This window comes from Trichosurus vulpecula, chromosome 2 (assembly GCF_011100635.1).
Source record: "Trichosurus vulpecula isolate mTriVul1 chromosome 2, mTriVul1.pri, whole genome shotgun sequence".
NCBI lineage: Eukaryota > Metazoa > Chordata > Mammalia > Diprotodontia > Phalangeridae > Trichosurus > Trichosurus vulpecula.
The window spans coordinates 274,125,187-274,152,419 of NC_050574.1; the positions used below are offsets into that span (position 1 = coordinate 274,125,187).

General features: G+C 37.6%; 1 protein-coding gene across 1 annotated transcript in view; it reads right to left on the reverse strand.

The window, feature by feature from the left end:
* Window positions 1-866: 866 nt before the first annotated feature.
* The window catches only part of MBD5 (methyl-CpG binding domain protein 5), a 138,031-nt gene continuing 111,664 nt past the window's right edge, over window positions 867-27,233 (reverse strand). Inside the window, exons 9-11 of the mRNA XM_036745435.1 lie at window positions 21,006-21,079; window positions 8,360-8,435; window positions 867-3,602 (exon numbers count right to left, since the gene is read on the reverse strand). Of these exons, the coding sequence (XP_036601330.1) occupies window positions 3,531-3,602; window positions 8,360-8,435; window positions 21,006-21,079 (222 nt within the window). The 3' untranslated portion in view covers window positions 867-3,530. The remainder of the gene's footprint in view (window positions 3,603-8,359; window positions 8,436-21,005; window positions 21,080-27,233) is intronic.

Here is a 27,233-nt window from a genome sequence, read left to right on the forward strand (position 1 = left end):
CCTTTCTTTGGAAAAAAAAAAAAAAGAAAAACAAAACCCTTTCACAATCGTTAGGAGAAAGCACTGAAAGCTTTGAAAAATCATAAATGTGAATGGGGATCTAATAGAATGATCCACAAAGAAAAATAATAGGCATTATCTCGGGGTTCGGCTTTTGGGAGGTTTCATTGTCCTTAATAACACTCAGAAGGAATTGTATTTTGGTGGGGGGAGGGGGGAGGGAAGCCACCCTTAGTAGTGTGACTCATTGGCAGTCTCAAACTTTTGCTTGTATTATCATGCTTGAATGTTAATGATGTGTTGGTGACAAGATAAAAATTCAGTTTGTAATTAATAGAAAATTGGGTTCTTGAAGCAAAGAGAGTAAAAAGAGATGCATGACATCATGAGGGAATGTGTGTGCACTTTTCACATTGCAGGTGCTTGTCTTAATTTAGCATTTTCAGTCATAATGGGACTGGAAAGTGGGAATAAGAAAAAAAAATCCATTTAAACATATGAAAATCCTGAATTACCTTTAACAGTAGCAGCCAGAGAGTCCAGGGTTGGAAGGCAAAAAGCTGTTTGATTCTTACTTGTTCAGAAAAACCTAACAATTAATTAGTGTTTGCTTAGCTCTTATACTTGAGCTTTTTAGGGATGTAACCCCCATATCATGGGCACATTTTTTTTTCCAGCAGGATATGCTACTTTCTTTAAAGGGACAAAAAGGTTTTTATTTTGTATCAGTTCCATTTTTAGTTTTTTAAAAAAGGAGCTGCTATTAGGCAAAAAATATTCTAAGTAAGGAGGGCTTGCCTCCATCAAAAATGAATAGTATGCTTCAGTGCAGAGAGAAAGAAATGGCTCTATGGGCAAAATTCAAGTATGAGTGACCAGTTTTTTTAATTGTAAAGTAGGTGCAACATTTTAAAAAATGTTACAGCACTGCATGACCTGTAATGCTCACAATATTTACATTAACTGCTTACATGAAACCATAAAAACTCTAAAAGAGGAAAAAAAAACCTGTATGGACTGAAACAAACTATTCCTAGCACCCACATCAATGCCATTATTAACCAATGAAATCAAGTGCACAAAAATACTTTACATAGTCTACTAATGTAAAGTATACATTGGTGAGAAAGTACAAACCTAATTAGTTTAAAATGTCAAAAAAAAAAAAAGAAGGGTTGGTCAAATACAAACTCAGTTTTAGGACAGAAAAACAAAGCTTTAAAAACAGAAAAACAAAAAACCTGAATATAAACACTCACACGGGCACACATACTCCCACACATCCACACACATCTGCACACATATGTGAATCTGTGAATAAAAACATCCGTGAAAGACAAAACAGCAGAAAAGCAGGCTGGTACGGAAAATGGACAACATTAACTTTAAACATAACACACACATCAACTTGTAACAAAAAGTGTTAACTAAACTACACAAAGAATCACTTCACATGAGTTTGCATGAAGGACCATGGCAAGGCTCCCTGCCATTACATAAAAGACAAAATGAACCTACCCCACAGAAGGAAGGGTTCCTGCCTCCAGGCCACTGTAGCTTAGTGTAGCTAATTGCATTCCATCAGGTTTGGGGAAGTGGGAAAGGGAGAGGGAAGGTGAAGGGATTTGGGAAAAAAAATGAAGAGCTATCTATGTGAGACACCGAAAGTCAGCCCAGTGGTAGTGCTGTGTGCTGTGGTCCAAGGAGTCCATGTTCAGAAGTGACCTTGGACCTCTTATTTCTTGGGTCAGTGGAACTCTGTCGCATTACAGAAATAAAGAGTTTGGGCTCTGAGATCGATGTGGGAAGATGAGCAGGGAGGATTCACAGATGCTCAGTGATCAAGCGTCTCCATGCTCATAGCCGCATGGGCATAACCATCTGAATGTGCTACTCACTCGCTTGCTCTCCTAGCCAAAGCAAGAGCATCATGTTAATCATGGCTCTTACAGGGATCAAGAGTTTTGGTGGGGAAAACATGGTGGTTCCAAGAATGAAGGGAGAGTAGATCCTTAGGACCCCGATTCAATAGGCCTTCAACCTGGGCCAGGCTGGAGGAGTGAAACCTATGCTCTGCTGCCTGGGAGATGGGGTTGTATCACCACCACAAAAAATGTGAAGACGGAAAATTATGTTGTGCTACATTTCTTATTAATTTTCTTGTACTTTACAATGGCTCACAGTTTTAGGTTTGTATATTTGTAGTGTATTATTTCCTCTCTACATTTGTTTCACATTTTTTACTTAATATAATATAAATAATTTGGTTAATAGATTTAACCTGCACATTTCAGCCACATTAATATATATAAGAATCTGTTAATGGTATAAATAATTCTTTAAATAAAATAAATCTGATATGTTACATAATACTGATAAAAAATTACCATTGCTAATAATTTTGTAAGCCACCTCAATGACTGGTTTAGTAATACTTTAGGATGGATATGAAAACCATTTTGATGACATATGTATGTTTTTGTTACTATAAAAATCAAAATGTATTTTGTCTTTAGCTGATAATGATTTCAAAATGGAGCCCTTGCCTCCATGTATGTAAACAGGATGTTTTATCAGGTCAGATAATGTATGTTAATAAACGTAGTTTTTGAGAGTCAATGGTGGTGTATCATATAAGTGATGCAGTTCAATAGGTGGCTATGAAATTTTAACTACAGAAATGGCTGAATAAAATAGTCCATCTAAGATTTTTTTTATAAAACCTATTCTACTTTAAAACTTAGGTAAAAAAAATATGCAACAAATGGTTGCAGTTTTTGAATTCTTAATTTAGACCTGTGAGCCCACATCCCCTTAGGAATCTGCAAGGTTGCACTCTCCTACAGAGACCCGAAATGGAGTACAGTACTTCCAGGCAAGGTTCATTCCAAACAGACAATATAAATGAACACTCAGTGGTGTGAAGTGTATGTCATAATTAAGGTATTACATAATCATGCCTTTTCTCTGCTGTTAAATACAAAAACAGCATCTTTTACATTATCATATAAAAGCATTTAGGCTGTATTTTTATTTATCACTTTACACTGGTAGTCTCTGGTATGTGTACTCAATAGAAACCAAAGAATTTTGTACACTATTTTTTTTTGTACAATAAAAGATAAAGTGTGCATCAGGTACGCTTGTACATGACAATATTGTACAGTATTTACAATTCAGATATCACCATGAAATTCTGTATTATCTATATACACAATGAAAATTTCTCAGAAACATTTGGACTATTTCTTATAATCACAATTTTAGTATTATAGAAAAAAGGTTTTCGGTAATCACTTGATGCCTTGTTATTGTCATCTTTCAAGGATTTTGATTAGCTTCTCCAGCACTCAGTATCCTTCCTGATCAGAAAAAGTGGTACCACTGTTTCATTTAGCACCCGGTAGTGGTGACAGCTATCTGCCTTGCCCTAGACACTGATATAGTCATAGCTATACCAATACCTATTGACAGATATATGTGCACGTTCCTTTTGATAAATACTGGACCATCAACAGAGACATTCAATGTTATCTGGAAATCTTCCTCCTCTTGGGTTTTGGAGGCTTCACTTGTCTATCTCCCTGTGGGATTTGGTGAACCTGAAAATGAGGAAACAAGAAAAACTTAAGAGGTGCATATCACAAATACCTCATGATTTCTGAAAAAGACCTGATGATAACACGACCAAGTTAGGGTTTTTAGTCACTCATCTGCATACTCTGCCCTGTCAGCAGATAATCTCCTTTCTTCAACATCTGATGAGAACTCGGTTGACCTATGGTCTAATTCCAGTTTTGCCACCACCCAAATAAGTGACCTTGGGCAAGTCAACTAACCTCTGTGGGTCTCATTTTCCTCAACTGTAAACTGAAGGGGCTGGATAAGGTGACTTCTAAGAACCTTTTCAATTCTGACCTTCTATGAGCCTATGACTTCCTTAAAGCAACAGTTGTGCCCACAGTCAATGTACCCCATAATGAATCCCAGAACAGTAGAAAACTAAGGGTTGAATAGACAATTAATAGAGTAAACATAATATGCCATTAATCTCCAAATGAATTTAGGAAACATAGTTGCAGCTGTGTATTTTCACCTCTAAGGATCAGCAGACTAATGATTTTGTTTCAATGTTGAGAATGTATAAATTTAGTATGTGAAAATGTTTTATTTTTCATTGCTTCATATTACATACTGTATCTGCTGAGAAAGGACAAGGATTATTAAGGAATAAACACACAGCAACCCAGGAAAAGGCTGTTCATTAATGAGAATGATGAGGATGTAAAGCAGAATGCCACTACCATCTGTTGGTGGATCTGGGATTGTGTAGTATGGAGGAGCAGTCAATGGCCTACTCATCTTTAAATACTATGATTGGCACTGAAAATGTTGTTACACTTCATGCCAGACTGAGCATGGGCAGGGAGGGCATGAGCTACTGCCAAAGTGGTGACTTGGGTGCATGTGGAGGGGGCAGAGCCTTTTGCAGTAGGTTGCTTCTGTCTGAGGTCCTGGGGAGGCTGTACTAAGGGCCCTTGTGAAGCAGCAGTGTGGGTTAGTGGTGGGCCTGAGGGCCAGAGGCCACTGACCTCTGGACTGTGATAAGGTTAAAAACAATTTACATGTGTTATAAGGTGTATAAAATTGAGGATGTTTAGCCTCTTTGAAGGAACTGGGGAAATTTCACTTGGGGACAAGACTCAGGTAGCAGCATAAACACTATTACAAAGTATCTGAAGGGTTATCATATGGAAGGGGTATGAGGCTTAAATTAATAGGATTTTAGAACTGGAAAGGAACTGTGAGATCATTTAGTCAATTCATTCATTTTAAAGATGAAAAAAAAAAGAGGCTGAGAAGGGGTAAAGTGATTTGCCCAAGGTAATGATGCTAGGAGCTGCAAGGCCAGATTTCCAATCCAGGTCTTTTGACTAACTCCACTGCCCTTTTCATTGTCCCACTTTGTCTCTCATGTGGTATTCCAAGGACAAAACTAGTACTAGGAATGAGAGGAAGTTGGGGGCAGCTAGGTGGTGCAGTGAGTAGAGTACTGGCCTGTAGCCAGAATGGGCTTTGTTTTCTTTGAATGACTCAGCTTACCTCATTGAGCCTCTGGACACTGTGGCTTGCTCTTCCGGGGCAGGAGGCCCGGGGAGCATGCCGGGAAGCAGACAACTTCCTGTGTGATGAGTCATGGGGCTGGCTGAGGGGAGGTGTTAACCTCTACCCTAGGGGGAGGGGCCAACTCAAGAACCAATCAGCCCTGGTCATTCGGGCGGTGCTTGATGATGTCACAAACTCTATAAAAGGGGAGAGGACAGCTTGAAGATCCTCTCTTTCCTTTTTCGGTTGGAGCCAGCGACAGTTACGACAGTTACGTCAGTTACAGCGACCGTTACATCGTCAGTTTCAGTTGCAGCTTCAGTTACAGACACAGACACAGCTGAGGCAGGAGCTGCCAGTAGCAGAGCTGATCTACGGGAGGAAGCTGAACAAAGACTTCAGGCCAGTGGGTAATCTTATTACCATCGAGGGGGAAGCATGATTTTGCTTTACGCAATCATGCTTCTCTGTAGCCTCCTGGTTACTCTTGCAAGGCGTACTTATTGGGCCTGGAAGATTTTGATCAACATATCAAAATGGGGCTTCTGGTTCATGGGTTGGTTACTGTGGAGCCTAAATAAATGTTTTGATTCTTCTGCCTTCTACTTTGAGAGTTTCTTATATCCGGCGGTTCCGAACCTTTCAGACATGTTTATGATCCTCTTTGAGATTATAAACTCGGCCCTCCTGATACACGGCCCTGGAGTCAGGAGGACCTGAGTTCAAATCCAGCCTCAGACACTTGACACATGTACTAGCTGTATGACCTTGGGCAAGTCACTTAACCCCAATTGCCCTGCCCCCCCCCCAAAAAAGAAATGAGAGCAAGTTACAAGTGGGCAGACTTTGGGTGAAGCTGAGGAGGAACTTGGAGAAGGAAATGGACAAGCCTTATCTGCTTCTCTGTCACAGCAGGGACCTGAAGGAGACCTTTCTTAATATTGTTCTGGCATTACAGTCGACAATTCTAGAAATCCGGGGGTAGAATGATTTTGGTGGAGAAAAAAGGGACTATAAATAAAGGGAGCTGGATTCTATCTGGATTTTGCTATCTGCTGACTTCCTGTTCAACTGGAGCCACTCTAAATGCACCGGGCCTGCCTATACCCTGTAAGCCAGCTTTACAACCATGGACCTGAGTGACAGTGGAAACTGCCCAGGCACTATTTAACTTCTGTCTGTATCTCTAGCATCTATCACCTACCTCAGTGCCTTGCAATATAAATGATTAATAAATGCTCATTGACCTGGATTGAAAATGTCATAAAGACAAAGGTATTTGTACTGTTGACCAATAACCTTTTGTCCGAGGAAAAGAATGAAAACATTTTGCCCTAACTGTATTCTTGGTAAATCGTCTGCATTCTACTACAGTCGGGGCATCACGGTAAGGAGGAAAAAGCCATAGATTTGGAGTCATAGTTCAAATACCAGTTCTGTCATTTACCAGCTGTGTAACTGTTCTCCTTGAACCTCAAATTCCTAATGTACAAAATGAAGGGACTGGACCTGATGGCCTCTGACATCTCTTCCAGTTTTAAATCTAGGATCCTAGGAGATCTTGGCATAGCCTTGCTTCTTACCTGCCCCCCACCCCCCGGCCTTTTTTAAGCCACTGATTTCACGTGGGCAGCTTGGTGGCACAGTGGATAGCATGCTGGGCCTGGAGGCTGGAAGGCCTCAGTTCAAGTATGTCGTCAAAAGCTTTTTAGCTGTGTGATTGGGCAAGTCATTTAACCGCTGTTTGATTCTGTTTCCTCGACTGTAAAATAGGGATAATGATAGCACCTACACCCCCAGGATCACTGTTAAGGATCAAGTGAGAAGATATTTGTAAAGTGCTTCGCACAATGCCTGCCACATAGCACTTAATAAATTACTGTTCCTTCCCCTTCCCTTCATGGGAACAAGGCTAACTGAAAATTTTATTTTAAAAGATGGGAACAAAACCGTTGATAGCGTTTGCTGGTACATAGTTCTAATATAACAAATATAAGTAATACTTAAGGGATATAGCTATCATAAAAATATTAATAACTCCTAGGATATTAGGATTTAAGCAGATTTGTTAGAACACAAAATAGGAATGAACAAACTTCTAAGTAAATAAGGAAAAAAGCCACCTTTCAATGTTTAACAGTCCTGGATAATCAATATAATTAAAGGTTCTTCAAATTAATATTTAAGATTTCTATTAATTTATATAATTTCTACGTTAGAGAAGATCTGAACCATGTAAGAATGGATTTGATTTCTCTGATACTTAGGATCATATGAATGAATGAAAAAGCATTTATTAAGTGCTTCTTATATACCAAGGACTGTGCTAGTCTTCACATTACAAAGGGAAAAGATAAATTATAGGACTTAGTTCACAGAGATCATCTAATGCAAAAGCCTAATATTATAAATAAGGAAGTTGAGGCCCATAGAGGTTAAGTGACTTATTTAGGATCACATAGATAATAGGTAGAGGAGCCAGGATTGGAACTCATGTAAATCCAGCATTCTTTTTGCTGTCTAATGTTATTTTCTGTCTATATATGCCTTGCATATATATGTATATATACACATATGTAAAATAAGACTGTCAAAAAAGGTCATTACTTATTTACTACTGAAGATTACTAAATTTGTGTTCTTTTTTTTTTTAAATATTGCAGTAGAAAGGAATGTACAGACCTCATGATTCTTAACCAAACATCTAGAAATCCTGGCTCTTCTACTTGCTCTCTGTGTAGCCTTGGGCAAGTCTAACTCCTCGGGGTCTTAGTATCATTGCAAAATTGAGGGGAGCAGACTAGACAACCTCTGAGGTTCCTCTCAGTTTTAAACCTTAGATACTATGACTGACTTTTTAATTAGATATTATCAGTTCTATGGATACTTATAAACTTAATATTTAATTATATTCAATGTAAACAATAACAAGTATCCCATGTTTGTCATGGGGCAAATTAAAGCAAGGTATTACTAGCTGAGTTTCAATGTTTTGTTATTTAGGCTCTAAAAGGAAATATAGATGTACCACATGTGACAGAAAACAAATTGCTTTCTGGAAATAAATGTACAGTTAACATTTATACAGTTTTTCAAATTATTTTTAATGTTTCCTGATTCTAGTTATTTTTTTACCCTCTAATTTATTTAGGAAATTATATCTGATCACCTGATAGCATCATCACAGAGGAACCGAAAACAACATCCTTCCTTTCAAAGCAGCCCAGAAGAATGTAAAAACAAAGTCACTTACATTCCCAGATATTTTGTCCAGTTCACTCATGGCCTCATGAATAGCAGCTTCTAAATGGTTGTTTAGCTTCCCACTTCTAAAATTAAAGGAAAAAAAAATACCATATAGATTTAACACATTTCTCTCTGATTTTCAGGCTTTATGACATCAAAATCACAAACAATTCTACCAGGGACAAGGCAAAGGGTGGGTATTAAGAGTTGGGATATTAGGTTTCACCATACTGTATTTGTGCCTCTTACCTCTGACCAGGAAATACTCAGCATTACACTATGTAAAACACAGGCAGTCACACGAGGCAGAATGTGGAATGATCCTGTCTAGTTTCCCCTCTTGAATTTTTCTCCCTTAAATTATGATGCTTTTTGAAGAAAGATAGAGCTAAATTCTTCTTGCAGAGATGATCATAATACTCCAGGCAGACGCTCCTCAGTCTGCCCTTAGCCCTCGCTGTAGAGGCTGACCCTTGGTCCATACTGCTCAGCTGAATGATTATTTCATTCAACTTAATAAAGGGCAGAGAAGCTGAATTGCAGGTACTGGCCACTAGGGAGCTCCCTCTCCCTTGCAGCAACACTGTGTGGCCTGGGCTTTGGAACTCAGAATGAAATCCCCAATTCACATGAACAGTTTCACTTTACTACCCTTGGATTCCGGAACTCATTTAATATTGTCCTTACATTTTCCTTGGCTATAGTGACTTAATTCTTTTAAAAATAAAAATTAGAATGTCAGCAAATTCATACAGATTCTTTTTTCCTTCCTTCTTTTTATTTTTGAACTAGATGTCCCATAGGCATCTCAAACTCAGCACGTCCAAAACAGAATTAATTTTCTTTCCCCCCAAACCCACCCTTTCTTGTATTGTCTAGGGCACCGGCACCATTCTAATCACTTAGCTTTGCAGCCTTGGTGTCACAAATGAAAAAGCACTTTTAAGTGCTTCCTGTATAAAGCCTTGCTCTAAGCACCGGAGACACAAATAGAGAAACCGACAGTCCCTGCTCTCAAGAAGCTCACACTCTGATGGGAGTGATTAGGTTTGCGCTTGAATACTTCTAGTGATGGGCAGACTACCACTTCATAAACAGCTTATTCTATTGCTAGACATTTTAAATGTAAAATTCTTCTTTCTACTGAATTGAAATCTTCTTCTCTGTAACGTGTAACTATAGGCCCAATTCTGCCCTTTGAAGCTACGCAGAATAATTTAAATCCATCTTCTACCAGCGAGCATTTTAACTAATCCACGACAACTATTATGTTCTTTGTGCTCCAGTCTTCTCTAGGCCAAATGTCTCTAGTTCTCCCAACAGTTCTCCATACAACAAGTTTTCCAGTCACTTCAAATATCTAGTCACACTTCTTCGGACCCATTCCTGTTTGCCAATGCCCCTTTTAAAAGGTGACACGTAACTGAACACAACATTCCAAATCAAAGCATCCTAAGATCATATTACCTCACATTGCTCATTCATTAACTGAATTATTCATTTATTCAATAAGCATTTATTAAGCATATAACACATGTAATACACAGTGCTAAGCACTGAGGGAAGGTAAAAAATAAATACAATATGGTCCCTGCACTCAGGAAGTTTAACATATAGTAGACTACTGATTTTATTGTCCATCAAAACCCATAAGTTCTTTTCATATGATCTAAGTCATATCTTCTAATCCTATATTTAACATAGTACACGATTTTGTATTTATTATTATTAAATTTCACTTTTTTAGGATCTTGTTTCCTTCATCCAACACATTGTTTATTATTCCCCTCTCTGCGCCACCTGAAGATGTTATAAGTACGCTGGATATATTTACATCTCTGTTACCCATAAAAGTAACGAACAGAATACAGAAGACAGTGTTCTGAAGCCCACCGCTAAAAGCCTCTCTAGAGGACAATGTTTGGTACTTTGGGAATGATCATTCAAGAAGCTGGGCTTCTCTCTAACTCACATTGATGTCATTTTGTTTAGAAAGGTATTGTGAGAGACTGTTGAATGCCTTCATAATTAAGTTCATGGATGTGGAGCTAGAACGGACATTAGAGATCATCTAGACCAACCCTCTATCCCCACCTCCCTCCCAGATGAAGTGTGAAGACGTTATGTGACTTGCCCAAGATCACACAGTAAGTAATTAGTAACGTTAAGGATAGAGAATTGTACTTAGCTCTTAAACTCCAAATTTCTGTGCCCTTTCCATTACACCCAAAATGTCCATTCAATTAAAAGATTCAACAAACATTTATTAAATGCCAACTTTGTGAAAGGCACTGTGCTAGGTACTAGAAGTACAGACAAAAATTAGTCTCTTCCCTCAATGAGTTTATGTTCTATTGGGGAGAGGGGGAGACAAAGACAAATATAATACAAGATATAAGGCAGGAAATGGAGGCAAAGAAGAGTCCCAAAGGGCTCTAAGAATATCTGAAGGAGAGAGCCAGCTAGGTATATGTAAGAATGCCCCACAGAGGAGGAAAGAGCTGACTGCTCTCCCCTGCTCCCCACCCCCCAACTTTGTTTCCTATACATCAAACCTCATTCTCCTTAGTTTTAAACATTTTTTAAAGGCCATTTTATTTTTCTTATTAAAAATATACATATTTGCATAGATAGTGAGTGATATGACAGGTTGACAAATTATAAGGGATTGTTTCACTTAATTTTTGGTAGTTGACTTTTTCCCTGTTAAAAAAACAAAGAATGCCACTGATGTTGAATTAAGGAGGAAATTTGATGAACTTGGTTAAAGTACAAATATACTCTGGTATATAATCTCATGGACCATTACTATTATTTATAGCTACTGATGGCCAAATATGTGTTTAGCACAGGCACCAAGGAATAAATAGTGTAGAGCAACAGGCTCTTTGCCCCAAATGGTTGGCCTGGGTAGCTTACAAATTCCCTTCCAAATTCAATTCTATGATTCTATGAAAGATCAAAGGAGACCATGCTGTCAGATACAAAGAGAAAAGGAACAGATTGCTAACTAGATCTAGATCTCAAACAAAAGTTAAGTGTATTTGTTATACAATAAAACAGCAGTATAAATAAAAATCTTTTATTTGAAGCATGAAAAGGTTCATGTGTTGGTTTTTCCACAGATGTTTTGCTAATATTGGCCCCAAGCAGCAGGGTGAAAAGAGCATTAGACAAGTCCTGAGAAGGGAGCTAGTCTGGCACCTCACTTCTGATGCTTCCTGGGGATGTAGCCATGGGTGAGGAGTTCAACCTCCTAAGCTTTCTTGTTTGTAAAATGAAGACAATGATGCCTGTGGTATTTTGTAACATAAAGATCAAAGGAGATAATGCATGAAAAGTACATCATGAACTTTAGATCATACAGCTATGACTTTTACTGTCTGACAATCCTCCTCTGGTGCCTCCTTGTGGTGCAGAAATGTCACTGGATTTCTAGGGAGTGATACATGAGCTTTGGCACAGGTTCTATCATGCTGGAAAGACGTTGAATATGTTCCTGATATGGACTCCATTTATTTTCCAAGTACCAGACTAGCTGAGTACATAAAGCCTTATTACCAGTAGGTTGGCCACCAGATGATTAATTTCTGGGCCGTGACAATACATGAAGCGAGCAAAAATAAAAAATGGCCCTCAGTCTCATTTAGCTTCCTTATACTTTCACACTGATGAAGCAGAAGGGGAAAAAAAGGTAGCAAAGGATGATGCTTAGAATTTTTAAACATAAAGTTGTTGGTTCTCTAAATGTAAGACCCTTGTCCAATGAAACTGAGTGAATACACTGCTGGAGAAGCTGAACTGTATTAATCTCAACATTTTTGCTATAAATGAAATCAGAAGGAAAAAAAGCTGCAACTGAGTGGAAGGATGGATCACATCTGGAGAGGCAAATAAAGATGCTGGGTTTATGGTAGGCTCAAAGGCAATAAGAAACGTAATCTAGGGGACCAACCCTTGTGGAGATGTGCTGTCAAAGGCCCTTGCAGTTCAGCCTGTTTCCTCGGAAGCCGTGGCTCACCATTAAGATCCTTGGCACTGTCAAATGGCTTAACATTAGAAACAGACATAATTTTATCAATGGAAATGATATCAAAGATGGTGCAATACTACCAACTTTGTGGCTGCACCTTAGGGACCTTTGAGGCTTTCTACCTGATTGTAGATGAAACCCCCTACATTATGTTGTCTCCCTCTTTTAGAATGTGAGCTCTCTGACTGCAAGGACTGTCTTTTTCCTATTTTTTTTTTGGAGGGGGGAAGGCAGGGCAATTGGGGTTAAGTGACTTGCCCAAGGTCACACAGCTAGTAAGTGTGTCAAGTGTCTGAGGCCGGATTTGAACTCAGGTCCTCCAAGGGCTGGTGCTCTACTCATTGCACCACCTAGCTGCCCCTTTCCTATTTTTTTTATTCTCATTTTCCAGTGCTTGGCATGGAGCTTTGTAGATAGCAAGCACTTAATAAATGCTCTTCTTTTATTCAGTTATTTTGTTGCGGTGCTGGCAAAAAGAAAACCATGAAAATAATTTCAGTTTATGCTCCAACATCTATTATGGAGGATGAAGAGGCAGAGAAATTCCATGTAGAACTTGATATGCTCTTCGATGACTTCAATGAAAAGGTGAGCATAAAAAATGTTGGGAAATATGGCCCAGGAGAAAAAAACAGAGAGGATAAAGGCCTGTGTATTACTAAACTAGTGTATGAGGGGAATGTTATGGATATATATTTTACATAGACTTTAGTAAAGCTTTTGAAAACTTATTTCATACTTTTCTTGTGGAGAAGATGAAGAGATGTAGACTAGATAACAGCGTAGTTAGATGGATTAAGGCCTCGGAGAGTAGTTGTTAATGGTTCAATGTCCGTGCTTGGTTTATGCTGTTTAACGTTTTTATCAACGATTGGGATAAAGGCATAGATGACAACAGGTGACATAAACCTGGGAGGGCTAGCAAATACAACGTTGAAGAGTTAGGGGGTCCCAAAATATCTTGTTAGGTGATAGCACTGGGCTATACCTAGTAAGATAAAGTTCAATGGGGATAAGTGTATGGTCTTACGTGTGGATAGAAGTAATTACTTTCACACATAAAAGACGAAGGAAGACAGTAGTTGTCCTGAAAAAGACCTGGAGATTGTAGTGGACTGTGAACTCCATGAGTTGGCAGTGTGATATGGCAGGAAAATAAAAGGTACTAACCTTGTCTCCTTGGACTCTTGCCTTTTTGGGCTCTCTCTTGGTCCTGCCCCACCTCTGTGACTATTTTTTCATTGGATCCTCTTTTTCCCTCCTTCTGTTATGTGTGGTCACTCCTCAAAGCTTTCTCAGGCCTGCTTCTTTTCTTTCTCTACACTTCTGGCGAGCACATTAGCTACTGAGAGTTTCATTATCATCTCTATCCAGACAGCTCCCTAATCTATATATCCAGGTCTCATCTCTCTCCGGAACTTGAGTTCTGCATTATCGTCTGCTGGACAACTCTCCCTGAATGTCCTCTAGCTTCTTCAACTTTTCCTATTCCCATGGAAAGCATCTTAGTACTTAGTACAATCTTAGTACTCAACACCTAGTACTGTCTTAATACTCAGTTTGCTCTTAGTGCTCACCCAGGCTCAGGACCTCAGCTTTTACTCCTCCCTCCATATCCAACCCATTGCCAAGCCTTGTTGCTTCTACCTCCACTACACTGCTCACACACACCTCCTCTCGCTACTCACACTGACTCCCAGTTCTGGTCCTCATTACAAGTCTTGTGACTTCTAGTCTCTTCCTTCTCTGATCTATTTTTATATAGCTAGAAAATTGATATCTGTAAAATACCAATATGACCGTGTCGCCTCCCTATTAAAAAAAAAACCAAACCAAAAACCAAACTTCCAGGGTCCCTATTGTTTCTAGGATAAAGTACCAACTCCTCGGCCCGTCATTTGAAGTCCTCCACAATATGGCTACCACTTGTCTGTCCAGTTACCATTCACAATCCTCATTTTAACACACTGTTAATCAAACTGCCCCGCTAGTTCGTCACCCTACACAGAGGCATTCCATGCCTCTGCAGCAGAGGAGATGGCTCCCAGGTCTGAAATGCTCTCCAGTCTCACTTGTGGATTATAAAAACCTTACTGGCCTTCAGAAGACAGTTCAGGCAACCCCTCATACGCCCAAGGTTTTCCTAATTCCCCCCTGCTGTCCTCACTCTCTACTTCTTGAAATTTCTTTGTATTATTTTGTTAATATATTTTCTTTACTTGTCTGTGAACAAAGATTGTTGTGCCAGCCAATTAAAGCCAATGTCAGAATGTGCAAGAAGGAAATTTAACTACATGTTACTTTTAGAAATAGCAAGAACAAAAAAGAAATCATGAAATACTAGATTCAGAATATGCTGGAATTCAAGGACATTTCCATTACAGTGTAATCAATGATTCTAGCAATAACACTGGTTGCAATGCTTGGGTGGAGGTAGAGTGACAATTAATTGAAAACAAAAACAATATTTTATTCTTTAAAAAGTTAAATAGCTAACAAAGGAAGAAGAATATGTGGGCTTAGAGAAAGGACTCATACTCTGGAAAATCAAGAGACTCAGAGATAAAGAAAGGCTTTCTTGTCAAAGTGGCAGAGACTATTTTTATACTAACAGGTCAGGCTATGGAAAGGTACAGTCATTAGAGAATTCAGAATAAAAATTATGGGCATATGAAATAAAGGATTAGTAAAAATTCAGCTCTGAAACCCTGGAGTGTGTCTTCTGCTATTTTCTGTTCCCTGCTGACATTTAATAATAAACATTTTTACTAATGGACACTCTAAAACCTACTTGATTAACCACTAGGCATTTTCATATAATCATGTTTCTAATTATTAATAGAGATACTTGTCATCTTTCATTCTCATTACATATGCTGTCACACATTCTTATTTCTGCTAATAAAGAAATCAGGTATAGATCTGTGAATTGTATTAGGAGCAAGGAGTGGGGAGAGAAATTACATACTGCTCCATACCAAATGACTTTAGAATCTCAATGACGATTCCATGCAGAACTAAACAAACAGAAGCGGAATTTGATTAGGAGGAACCCTGGGCTGCTGACTGGATTCATCAGTGAAAGTAGGCACATCTAAACAAATTTTATATTCTGAACTACCAGTTGCTGATTTTGCAATGAAACCCTGATCTATTTCGTTGCTTGTACTTGGTTTTTGCCAGTAGTGGATTTAGGCTACAAACAGAAGCAGTACAGCACAGCGGGAAAAACAGTGAACTGGCTGGCATATAATGACAAAGCCAGAGATCATCCAAATCATCTCCTGCTTTCATTTTACAGATGAGGAAACTGAGAGCCAGCTGTGTAATTACCTCTTAAAGGTAAAGTGACTTATTCAAAATTACACAGCTAGCTGGTAGCTGAGCTCATCTAGGGACCGAATTCCTCTGATTCCAAATCCAGTGGTCTTTCCACTCTACCATGGTGCTTCCTTCTTGACTAAAAAGTCTCAGAAGGCCTGGCTTCTAACATAATTTCTACCACAACTTAGCTATCAGACTTTGGGAAAATTACTTTACTTCTCAGGGACTCAATTTTCCAATCTATAAAACTGAGGGATTAGATTAAATAATCTAAAAAGTCCCTTTCAGCTATAAAATCCATGACTCTGGTTCTGAAATACTTCCTAAGTATAAACATGCGTGAGTTATAGAAAAGAGTCAACGGTTGACTAAACGGGAAATTAACTATTTAACTCATTAAGTATCTACATTCTTAAGAGAAATCTGGATGGTAAATTTATTTTGCAAACTAAAAGATTGTAACAGATCTTAAAGTAGTGGAAAATTTAAAAAAGGAAATAAAAGCTACTCTTATTTTAATTTTTAATTAAAACACTGAATTAGGTGTAAAAAAGAATGTTTATTGTGACTAAAAGATGGAAATATATTTATGTGTATATATTAATTAATAATGGATACATTATAATCTCATGGACTTGAATTTATAAAGTTTTAAAAATTTCTAATGCTTTGCTTTGATAAGGTCAAATGACATTTTGAGGAAACTTCAGGTATACCAGGATCATCAACAAAACAAATATATTTGTTTTATATTTTACTACTCTGGCACACCTCTTTACCCACCCTCATGTTTACTGAATATCTACAATTTCATGAGAAAATTTCTCCCTTTTAGATACTACCATTTACATAATCAGTAAGAGAAACACACAAAAGATATGTATATATCAGTAAGAGAAACACACACACACATGTGTGTGTGTGTATGAAAAAAAACCTCAGGATTACCTGCAAGTATTTATTTCATTCCTGTATTATCAACTATTTTTTTGGACTGTTTAAGTTAGCACATTAGATGACCTAACCTGCAGCGAAATACTGAAGACATCACAAGGAGTTTTTGCATGAAAATATTTGTTTGATAAATATTCTATAATATCTCTTGGCAAAACTGTGTTATAGATGTTTTACAATTTTCTCTTTTTCATCCAACTATTATATTAATTTCTCAGGATTGCCATTTTTATCAGCTCTCCATAGGAAATACCACTTTAGTCAGAATACAGCAGGTAACTAACCAAATTACTTATTTTTCATGCCTTTATGAAGTCCATTTTACAACCTATGTGTGGCCCATAAAAATAACCTACTTGAAATCTTTTAAAATATTCAATGTAATGGCAAAGGATTGTATTGGAGCTGCCAGTTGATCTGCTAGCTGTTTATGCTTTTTAAAGAGATATTCTACACAGCATAAGAGGTGTGCCTCAGTCTCCTAAGTTCATAATTTCAAAAACATTCCCCTTGGGTAAAAGCTATTGAAGACCCTCATGTCTTCCCATTCCTTAAAAAAACTTATTACTGTTTCCTATCATCCCCACTAGCTAGTCTCTATCTCTTTTTCTTTTCATGATCAAACTCATTGAAAAAAGCCATTTATACTCAATGGCTCTACTTCCTTTCATCTCACTTCTATTCTAAACCCTTTGTGATCTGGTTACCAAACTCATTCAACTAAAACTGCCCCCTCTAAAGCTACCAATGATCTCTTTATAACTAGTTTTGCTTTGAACACACCCAGATCACCTACAAATGGAGGCAGCCACCCTGTGAAATGCCAGAAATGTGCTTCTAGGGAGAAGATACTCTTAACTCTCTTACCACGTGGGTGGAACTCAGAACAGGCTGCCAGGCTGGGATACTCACTCTTTTTCCTGTGGCATCTATAAAGGGTAAAGATTTGAGTTCATTCACAGCATGGCTACAATGAACTGAACTGGTGGTGAAAGAGGAAAGGTTACCTTTCCCTGCTCTCTTTTACTGAGAAGTGGACTTTTTTTTTGTTGTGAACCTAATTCTAATTCCCTTTCCCTACTCAGATGTTGGAGGAAGGGTACATTTGTATTCCTATTATTCCTTTTTAGCAACTATTCCTTTGTAAAAGGAATTTAGGGTTAGGGTTTTTAGCAACTATTCCTTTGTAAAAGCTAATCTACTAAGTAGTTAAACAGAAATGGGGTGCAGGGACCCTCCTACTACTGGAGGAAGAGCATTGATGGGTACTGGAGACAATGAAAGAAAGCCTAGACACTCTAACTCCCCCTATGGTACTGGAGAATCCTGGGGAAGAGGTGAAATGTTCCAGGTCCTGGGGGCCTTTTCTTATGGCCTTTTCTTAATACTTATCTTTCTTGATCTCTATGGCATTTCAGTCTGTCTTCCTGGGTACCTTCTCCTATCTAGGTTCTTATGATAATGCTTCCTCCTGGTTCTCCTCCTACCTGCCTGCCTGCTCTCTCTGAGTTTCCCTTGCTTTAGTCTCTCTCTCACAGAGCTGCAATCCTAGTTCAAAGCCTCACCACTTTTTCACTGGACTATTATAATAATCTTCTAATTGGTTCCCTGTTTCAAGTCTCTTCCTGCTCTAATTCAGCCTCCGCTTAGCTGAAAAAGTGATTTTTCTGAAACATAGCTCTGGCCACATCATCACTGGATACCCTAAACTCGATGAACTTCAGTGTCTCTCAATTACCTACAGGATGAGATATGAAGTCTTCTGTTTGGATTTTAAAGCTCTTCATAACTTGGCCCCTTCCTATCCCCTTTACCCCCACCCACTCTTTCTTACGTTTTACTCCTCTTCATGAGCTCAATTCAGCTACACTGGCTTGTGGTTCCTCCTATGACACCTCCTTACATGTCTGTGATGTTGTCCTGGATCGCTCCCGTGCCTGGAACGCTTGTCTTTTTCTCTTCTGCCTCTTAGTTTCTCTCCAGCTTCCTACAAGAATCAGCTCAAATCCTACTTTCTGCCAGAGGCTCCTCCCAGTCTCCCCAGGTGCTAGGAAGGGTTTTCCCTCTTAGACTACCTTCCATTTGCTCTGTATATATCTTGTATGCACCTAGTCATTTACATGTTGTTTCCTCCATTAAATGTAAGCTTCTTGAGGGCAGAGATTGCTTTTTTCACTTCTTGGAATCTTTTGTGCTTAGCAGAGTGCCTAAAAATAGAAAGTGCTTAATAAATAAATTCTTATTGACTAACCATGGCACCATCCTGGGGTACTAGTTTCCAAGCTTTGAACCAGCTCATAGGTATTAGAGAACCTCCATCTATATGGAACTAATTAAAGTCTAGAAGGTATCCTAGAGTTTCACAAGCTGGGGAAAATCCTGAGGTGGGGGTCTGGCTCCAGGTCTTCCTATCGCTAAGAATTCTACCTTTCGACACTTTCCTGACAGTCTGCCCATATTAGAGGCAATGGGGTTTTTCCAATCTCTACAGAACCAGTTGTAATTTTTTTCTATTATTGGTATTCCTTTAAAATAATCAGCAAATACCGACTAGTTCAAATGGCCATAAATTTAGAGCCAGAAGGGTCATAATATCACAGAAGAGATCTCAGAGGCCAGCCATAGAGATCAACATCCTAAATGTACATGTGAGGAAACTGAGGCACGGATAAGTGAAGTAATTTTCCTAAAATCATACAGATGGTAAGTGGCAGAGCCAGGATCTGGAGTGTAAATTCTGTGATCTTTCCACTGCACCAGGCCAGTGCATCACTATGGGAGTATCTAACCTCCCTAAAGTTGTGGAAAAGCTCAGAGGCATCACCACTGGGGCCCCAGTGGAGTCTGATAACCCATAACTGAAGTCTGAGACCTTGAACACACCACGGTTTACTCAGAAAATGGAAGAAGAGAAAATTTTTGGCACGGCAGGGGCCCTAATTAGAGGTGATACCAGGGTAGAAGTAGCTGCAACAGGCCTGAGGAGGGCAAAGAGCTTTCGGGAAGATCACCCTGGACAACGTGGAGCAGAGGGAGTGACAAGTCGCTGGTGTGGTCCAAATGTTCCTGAAGGGGACAGGGAGGAAGCAGCGGCATAAGACTTAGATGTAAGGTACTGAAAGGATTCTGTTGGAAAAAGGAGCAGACTTTCCCAGGCTGGTGGCAGTAGGAATGGAGCACGGACATTCACATGCAACATAAATTTCCAGACACTAGACATCCACTTGGGAAAATCTGATGAACCTACTCTATGAACATTTTAAAGTCATGACAGTGAGACTGCAATGTTTATGCTTTTGGAAAATTGGTCTGTGTGTGGAACGGTTATCACAGCTGAATGTGAATCCACCACGTTATTTTTAGGTGTTTACTTATGATAACAACTGATGAGGCATGCCAGCTTTGTTTTACAAAATTGGTTAGGCAACATCTAAATTAATACTAATGATAACGATAGCAACAGGTAACATTTATATGGCACCTTAAGGTTTGTAAAGAGATTTACGTACATCATCTCATTTGATCCTCCTAACAACCTTGTGAAATAGGTACTGTGGTTAGCTCTGCTTTACAGGTGATGAAACTGAGGCAAGAGAGTCTGAGCGATTTGTCCGTCGTCACAGAGCTAGTAAATGTCCGAAGCGGGATGTGAACTCAGTCTTCTCAATTCCCAGTCCAGGGCTCTATCTATTGTGTTCAGCACTTGTTCATGATACTCTATTCTCAAAATTAATAGTAAATCAGAATTGATACGCAATCCAAGAAACTCCATTATGCCAAAGTATAGATGGTGCCTCAAGCATTCTACCTCCCCTGCAATAATTAACTCAGGATATAAATGTCCAGAAGATATTTTAGATTCATCTTTCTACAATCATTTGTGCCACTGTTAATAATAATAATACCACCAAGGAAAAGCTATTAAAACATTAAACCATGTAAAAACCACAAATGTTTATTAGTACAATTGTGACTCATTAGCCTCCAAGTTTGTTTATAACTCTACACATTCTATTTTGGGGAACCTTACCTCTCTACATATAACGACTTGCTAATTTACACTACAATTTACATTTACATATAAACCTTTTCTTTTCCCACTAGCTAATTGGGAGAAAATTAAAAAAAAAACCCACATAATTGTGAGCACAAATTGTTCGGATGAGAAGATAACAGATCTAACGGCTAATGATATTTGCCTATGGTACTACCTGACATTCTTCAAAGATAACTAATGAATGCATGCATATTATAACACTGATAAACTTGGTGGCATTTCATTTTCTATTTGGAAAAGGATCAGCAAATAATATTTTTGAAAAGTGGAAAAAACTGTGCTTACTTTCTGTTCCTCTTCCGGGCTCGACTGTAGGCTTCTAAACCTTCTGTTAGTGTCTTCAACTTCTCGGGCTCCACCTAAGTGAATGTATGAAGACCAAACCACATTACCCAGACCTGCAATTATTAAGCACCACTTTTACTTTGCTGCTGAACATGCAGGTCTTTCACCCACAGGGCACTGTAAAACACTACCATTAGCATTCAACCAGATATTCTTGCTTCAGTGACTCCAAGTATGAACAATGACTGAAATGAAAGAACATTTGGACATGAAACTGCAAAGAGAAGATAAACATAAAGTGTAACACTTAGAAAATAGTAAGTTTGAGGGGAAAACCTGTAATTCATCAAACGATGCCAAGCAGAGTTCCTTCTTGTCTTTTTCCATTTGCTTCTCTCTCTGTTCAATGACAACAAACAGAAGGCCCCAGGGATACAAAGACATGGAACTTATCCTCAAGGAGTTTAAAATCTACTTGGCAATCTACATTATTGATAAATTTGAACAAATTACAGACAACATTATATATGGTGAGTTTTTGCTTATTAACAGCATTTCTGTAGGCTGTTGGCCTTAATTTGGCTTCCTATCAACTTGGACATGACGGCAAGTACTAAATAAACAGGAAACTGGTTATGACAAACATTATATTTTAGTTTCTTAAATGACCCACACGATGAGATACTTGAAACCACCACAGCTTCTCAAATGACCTGTTGAAAACAGATATAATGAGAAACTTTAGGAAAGGTTTTAGACTTTTAAGAGATTGTAGTGGATAGCTCTGGAGCTTTTTCTAAAATGGTAGTTCTCAAAGAATGGCCTGCAGACTGCTGGGAGACCCTGAGACCCTTTGAGGGGGAGGCTCTACAAGGGTTATACTTTTTATAACAATATTAAGACGTTATTTGCTAATGAACATCCTCCTTCCCTTTCCAACAACAGATTTGTGTGAGGCCAGATTTTCTTCATATACTTCAACCAGAAAAACATAATGAATGCAGAAGCAGATATGAAAACCTACAGTTTTTTGTTAAGCCAGACATTAAAGAGATTTGCAAAAATAGATGAAACAATGGCCATTATTCTCACCAAATTTTGTTTTGGAAAATAGTTAGTTTTCACAAAAAACATTATTTATGTAAATATACCATTATTTTTAAATGAATAAATATGTAGAACCATCAGTTTTAGTTTTGAATATGATAAATCTCAATAGAAATTAAAATTAACAATTTAAAAATATTTATCAATTCATTTAAAAAGATCATAGTGAACAAAAGAAAAAACTCAGTAATTTTTAAGAGTGTAAAAGGATCTGAGATGAAAGTTTGAGAACTTCTACCATGAAGATAGAGAAAAAGAGTGGGAAATGTTTCTCAATTTAAAAAGTCTATATTTCATCTCAAAGGACCCCCAAAGATTTCACATATTTATAGGCGTATTTCAAAGGCACTAGAAGCTGCCTCAACCACCAAGCTTTAGCAATTGATACCTGGATGACAAAGAACTCCTCATGTTTAAATATATCTTAACAGTTTCAGAAAAGCCACCACTGAGAAACTGATCCAATGAAATGACAGCAAAATCTTTGGCAAATAGATTGTTATCTACTTGGTTGAAATTTAAATGTTCTATTCTCACATGTCATTGCTTCTGAATCTGGAACCATGTGGCACCTGGATAAGATCCAGGAAGGAAGTAGTCCAATCTGGAGTCTGAAAAGTCCACGCCCTCAAGTGCATGCACTTGACTCACCAAATCCATTTTACTCTTATTTTAGTGCCATTCCAATAAATTTGCTTATCTGATTTTCTGTCCCATGACAGACTCAAAGCAGTAGATTAGGAAGGGAGGAGAGAAAGAGAGAAAGAATGGGGAAGCAGAAATACTATGAACAATGAGAAATCTGTGTAACCAAAGACAAGTCACCCAAAAGTCAGAACTTGGTTGTTTTATCTATAAAATAAGGGTTACTTTAGATGAGCTTGATGGTCTTTTTTTCAGCTCTGACATTCTTTTAGAATGAATGGAAATGTTGCCTTGTATAACTGACACAACCATGCTATAACCAGAATACAGATTATTTATGCCAAAAAATTCAATTATACAAATATTTATTAAGCACCAACTACGTGCAAAGCAATGTTCTAGGTGCTAGGGATATAAATAAAACAGTCCCTGACTTCAAGGGGCATGTGTGTGTGTGTACATGTAACAACTTCTGCGTTTGATTAAGATGAATGGTTTAGAATTTACTGGTGGAACTGGAGAATATAGCATAAAAAGGGAACATATTCACTCAATTCTTTTAAGCAATACGAGTAACAGTAAAGGAAAGTAATCATATCAGACTTTAAATTTAAAGGATATCCTGGGATGAAATCACTGACGTCAACTATGTCATTCTATATTTTATAGAGGTGAAGAGCAATCATTTATTTGATTTTATTTTCTAAAGTTTTTGACTAATGATAAACAAAAAATACATCATACAAATCAAGCTCTGTCTATAGCCTTTGAACAATTTTTTGGTGATCTTCTGAACACTATGTTCCTGATTACAATTTCTTGATTTATATGCAGTTTTTGCACATTGCCATAATGAACATTTTGTTTAAAGGTCAACAAAGAATTTGATGGCAACATTTAATTTGTTAGAAGGAATTGTACCAACAATGCTGCAGTTCCTTAAATCCTAGAAGAATACAAACCAGGATTCACTTTTGGAATAACAGTATCTTTTCATGTTAGTACGTAGATAGTATGAAGTATCATTTTTTAAAGATATCTTACCTTTTGACTAGATTACAAAAGATAATGTATTAAATATTATACTTTTACATGGGAAAAGATTAATATACCTGAAAAAGTTTCTAAAGATGTTTAATTAACCTCAGAAAAAGGGAAAATAAATTTAGATATTTATTACAAAAACAGAAATTGTTATATTTAAAAGAAACCCTGAACATTACTTTTTAAAAATTCCTTATCCCAGTGTATCAAAACAAAAGTCTTTTGACATAAAACACATCAATATAACATTAAATAGTCAAGGCTTAACAAGCAAAACTCTTAGGAATCAAATACTTTCACAAAACTTTAACTAGAAGAGCAGGTATTAGGCAACTGGTCAGACTGCTGTTACCTAAGAACAATTAGTTAGAGATAACTCCTCAGTTCCAGCCAGGTGGCAGCAGAAACTCTCCTTTCTGATCAACTACCTCACAAAACCAGATTTTCCTCTAGTCTTCTGTCCTTCTATTGCTCAGGACCGTTGTTAACCAACGACATTAGTACTATATCCACAAAAACTATGTGTCCCATAGCCCTTCTTCATTCCACTTGACTCTAGGCTAGTACTGGGTGTTTTAGAGGGCAGTGGTCAATGAGCCTGCCTCAACACTTTTTACCTTTTGGGCAATATTTATAGGCCTAGCTGATCTTCTTAATGTCCCTCTCTATCCCAGACTCTCCAGTTCAGTTTTTCACCCCAGTCTCTTAGTTCCAATGATTAAACATCCAGGAAAGATCAATTTTCACTTTCTTCTGAAATGTACATGTATCTTACTTTTTTGGGTATTCAAATATCTTGCCATTTATATGAGACTTTATGTTTGCTTACAGGGCTTAAATGGGAAAAAATAAAATGAACTAACATTGCTGTTTGTCCATTTTTGAAGAGCACCAGGATATTAGGGAGGTGATGCCATGACATACAAGTGAATTGGATTTAAGTGAGGGAGGGCTGTGCAAAGTCACCCACCTCACCTTCTCCTCCACAGCTATCTGGGTCCAGTGGCAAAATAGAGATCAGGGCAACTGGAGATGGCCCAGGATGCAGTGGGAGATCTTGGCCTTTTTAAGTTAAGGTCTTTACCAGATTTCAGTTTGATTGAGACAATGCCCATTCAGTGGTTAAGGCTAGGTAAGAAATGAGGCAGAGAACTAACATACATTAATCATGTCCACCTAAAATAACTAATTCAAACTTTTACAATTTGAGCCAGCATTGTTAATTCTGGCATTCTGTATTTGATACTTACAAATAACTATGCACCTGTATTAATAGTTGGCTCTAACCACACACTTTACCTTTTACAAGACTGACTTAAATCTAATCTTGATGTGACAAAGATAATTCTCATGCTAAACTTTAAAAATAAATGAAATTATAGATCTCAACTCATCTTCCTAAAGATTAAAGACTGCTAAACAACTATATCTAACAAAATTATACATTTGCCTCAAACATTTGATTCCATTTGTTTGTATCCATGAATAAATTCTACATATAAATAAATATGTTTTCATTATGTTGCGCCGGGTAACACCAAACATGCAGTGATGTGCCTTCATTTCTTTTTTGATCTGCCTCAAAAAATGACTGTCAATGAGTGCTAACTCTTCAGCTCAGCACAATAAATCTTTTAGTCTTTCTTTATCAGGTTTTGTGCTGTCTTACCTTTCACTTTTAAAATCTTTTCTATCTTTTAAAATTTTCTATTCTTTCTCATTTTGCTATTACCTTTGATGACCAAATCTAAACTTTCCACCCTAGTCTTTTTCCTTGATTCTCTCCTCTTCAAGGAGATCCTGTTGATGGAGTACTTACATTCTGAATACAGCTACTTAAAATGACGTTATATCCAAACTGTAGGAAAACTGGGCTTTCTCTGCTAGTTGACAACAGTATTACTCCAAAGAGTCTGCTTGATCTTTGAATTCAGAGATTACTTGGTGGCGGTTAGGGAAAAAAATATACACACATAAAAACACATAAATATTTTTTTCCATACACACATACCAAGAAGATACTATCTTTCAACACAGATGTGGTAATGAAGCAATCAAGACACAGCAACAGCGTTCTATAAATCATAATCTTGAACCATTACTTCATTGTACAACTTTCACACTTAACACCTCTATCTCAATTTTAAAAATGACCCAGTCCTTGAATGAGGTCAGTTGAATTCTTAAGTTATACTCTCTATATTATCAACACAAGTGACTCTGAATTGGCTAAAAATAGGACAGAAAACTCACTTCACTATGGGCTTTAATTATAATGAGACAATGTTTGTTTATCTAGAATTGGGAACACTGTTGATAGTCTAATTTCTGCCTAGCCAAAATAATCATGAACTTTAACTCTGGAAACAGTATAGTATGTAAGAAGAAAGGACTAAATAAGATGAACATTTTAGGGAAGAGGGTTAATTTCTAGCACTATTACAAATACATGCAATACATCATATTTCACAGTACTAGTTAGCTGTCTCTAATAGTCCAACCAGCCAACCAGTCCAAATTTCATTCCAAATAAACAATTTAGCACACCGTTCAATCTCCTGTGCTCATTTGTTTTATTCAATTTGGCTTCAATAGAATTATGCATTAGGTCAATTTAAGATCAACTTAAGGACCAAAAAGCCTACACAAAATAGAGAAAAATGATTCATATGGAGAAAGCAAAAAATTAATTTTTAAATAATAATTTGTTGAGCAACATTATTCTCTACTCAGCCTCTATTCTGAAGCTTCATCATTGTATGAAGGTGACACTGGCTTCTCAAAAACTATGCCAGTGGAATCTAAGCTCTATTAAAGCTCTAAAAGGTGGGCTAAGCAATAGATTGTATGTCTGTAATCTAATGACTATTTCAGCTAAGTTCAGAGAATCCCATCACCAAAAGGTATGTCAACAGGTGGCTATTTTTTCTTTGGCCACTGTATCTTGTGAACATCATCTAGGGTGTTTAACAGTTAACAGTTAACACTGATTACATTATTTCCTTATAAGTACTAAAGTGAAATGTTTTAATGTTAAATAATGTAGCTTAAAGGGCCCCAAGGTGGTGATTAAGCATATGACATTTTTTTTCCAGAAAAGTGAGAACAGGTATTATAATGAACTGTATGAATTACATAAAAATAAAAAGGTCTTATCAGTTATTTTGTCCTAAAGCATTCATATGGGATATTACACATACCATGTATCAGAGATGATTAAACTTTTTCCTCTAAGTATTACTGGGTATCTTTATCAAAGTCTGGAATTATGTACACCTGGCCATGATTCTATATTCTAGCAAGATGCTGGCCCTAATCTTGGTTTTTATAAATAACTCCTGTCTGTAAAGAAGCACATAGGTTTGATAAAACAGATCTGCCACATAATGTGTCCACTTTAGAGTAAGTATCAAGTCCTTCCCAGTTAGCAAT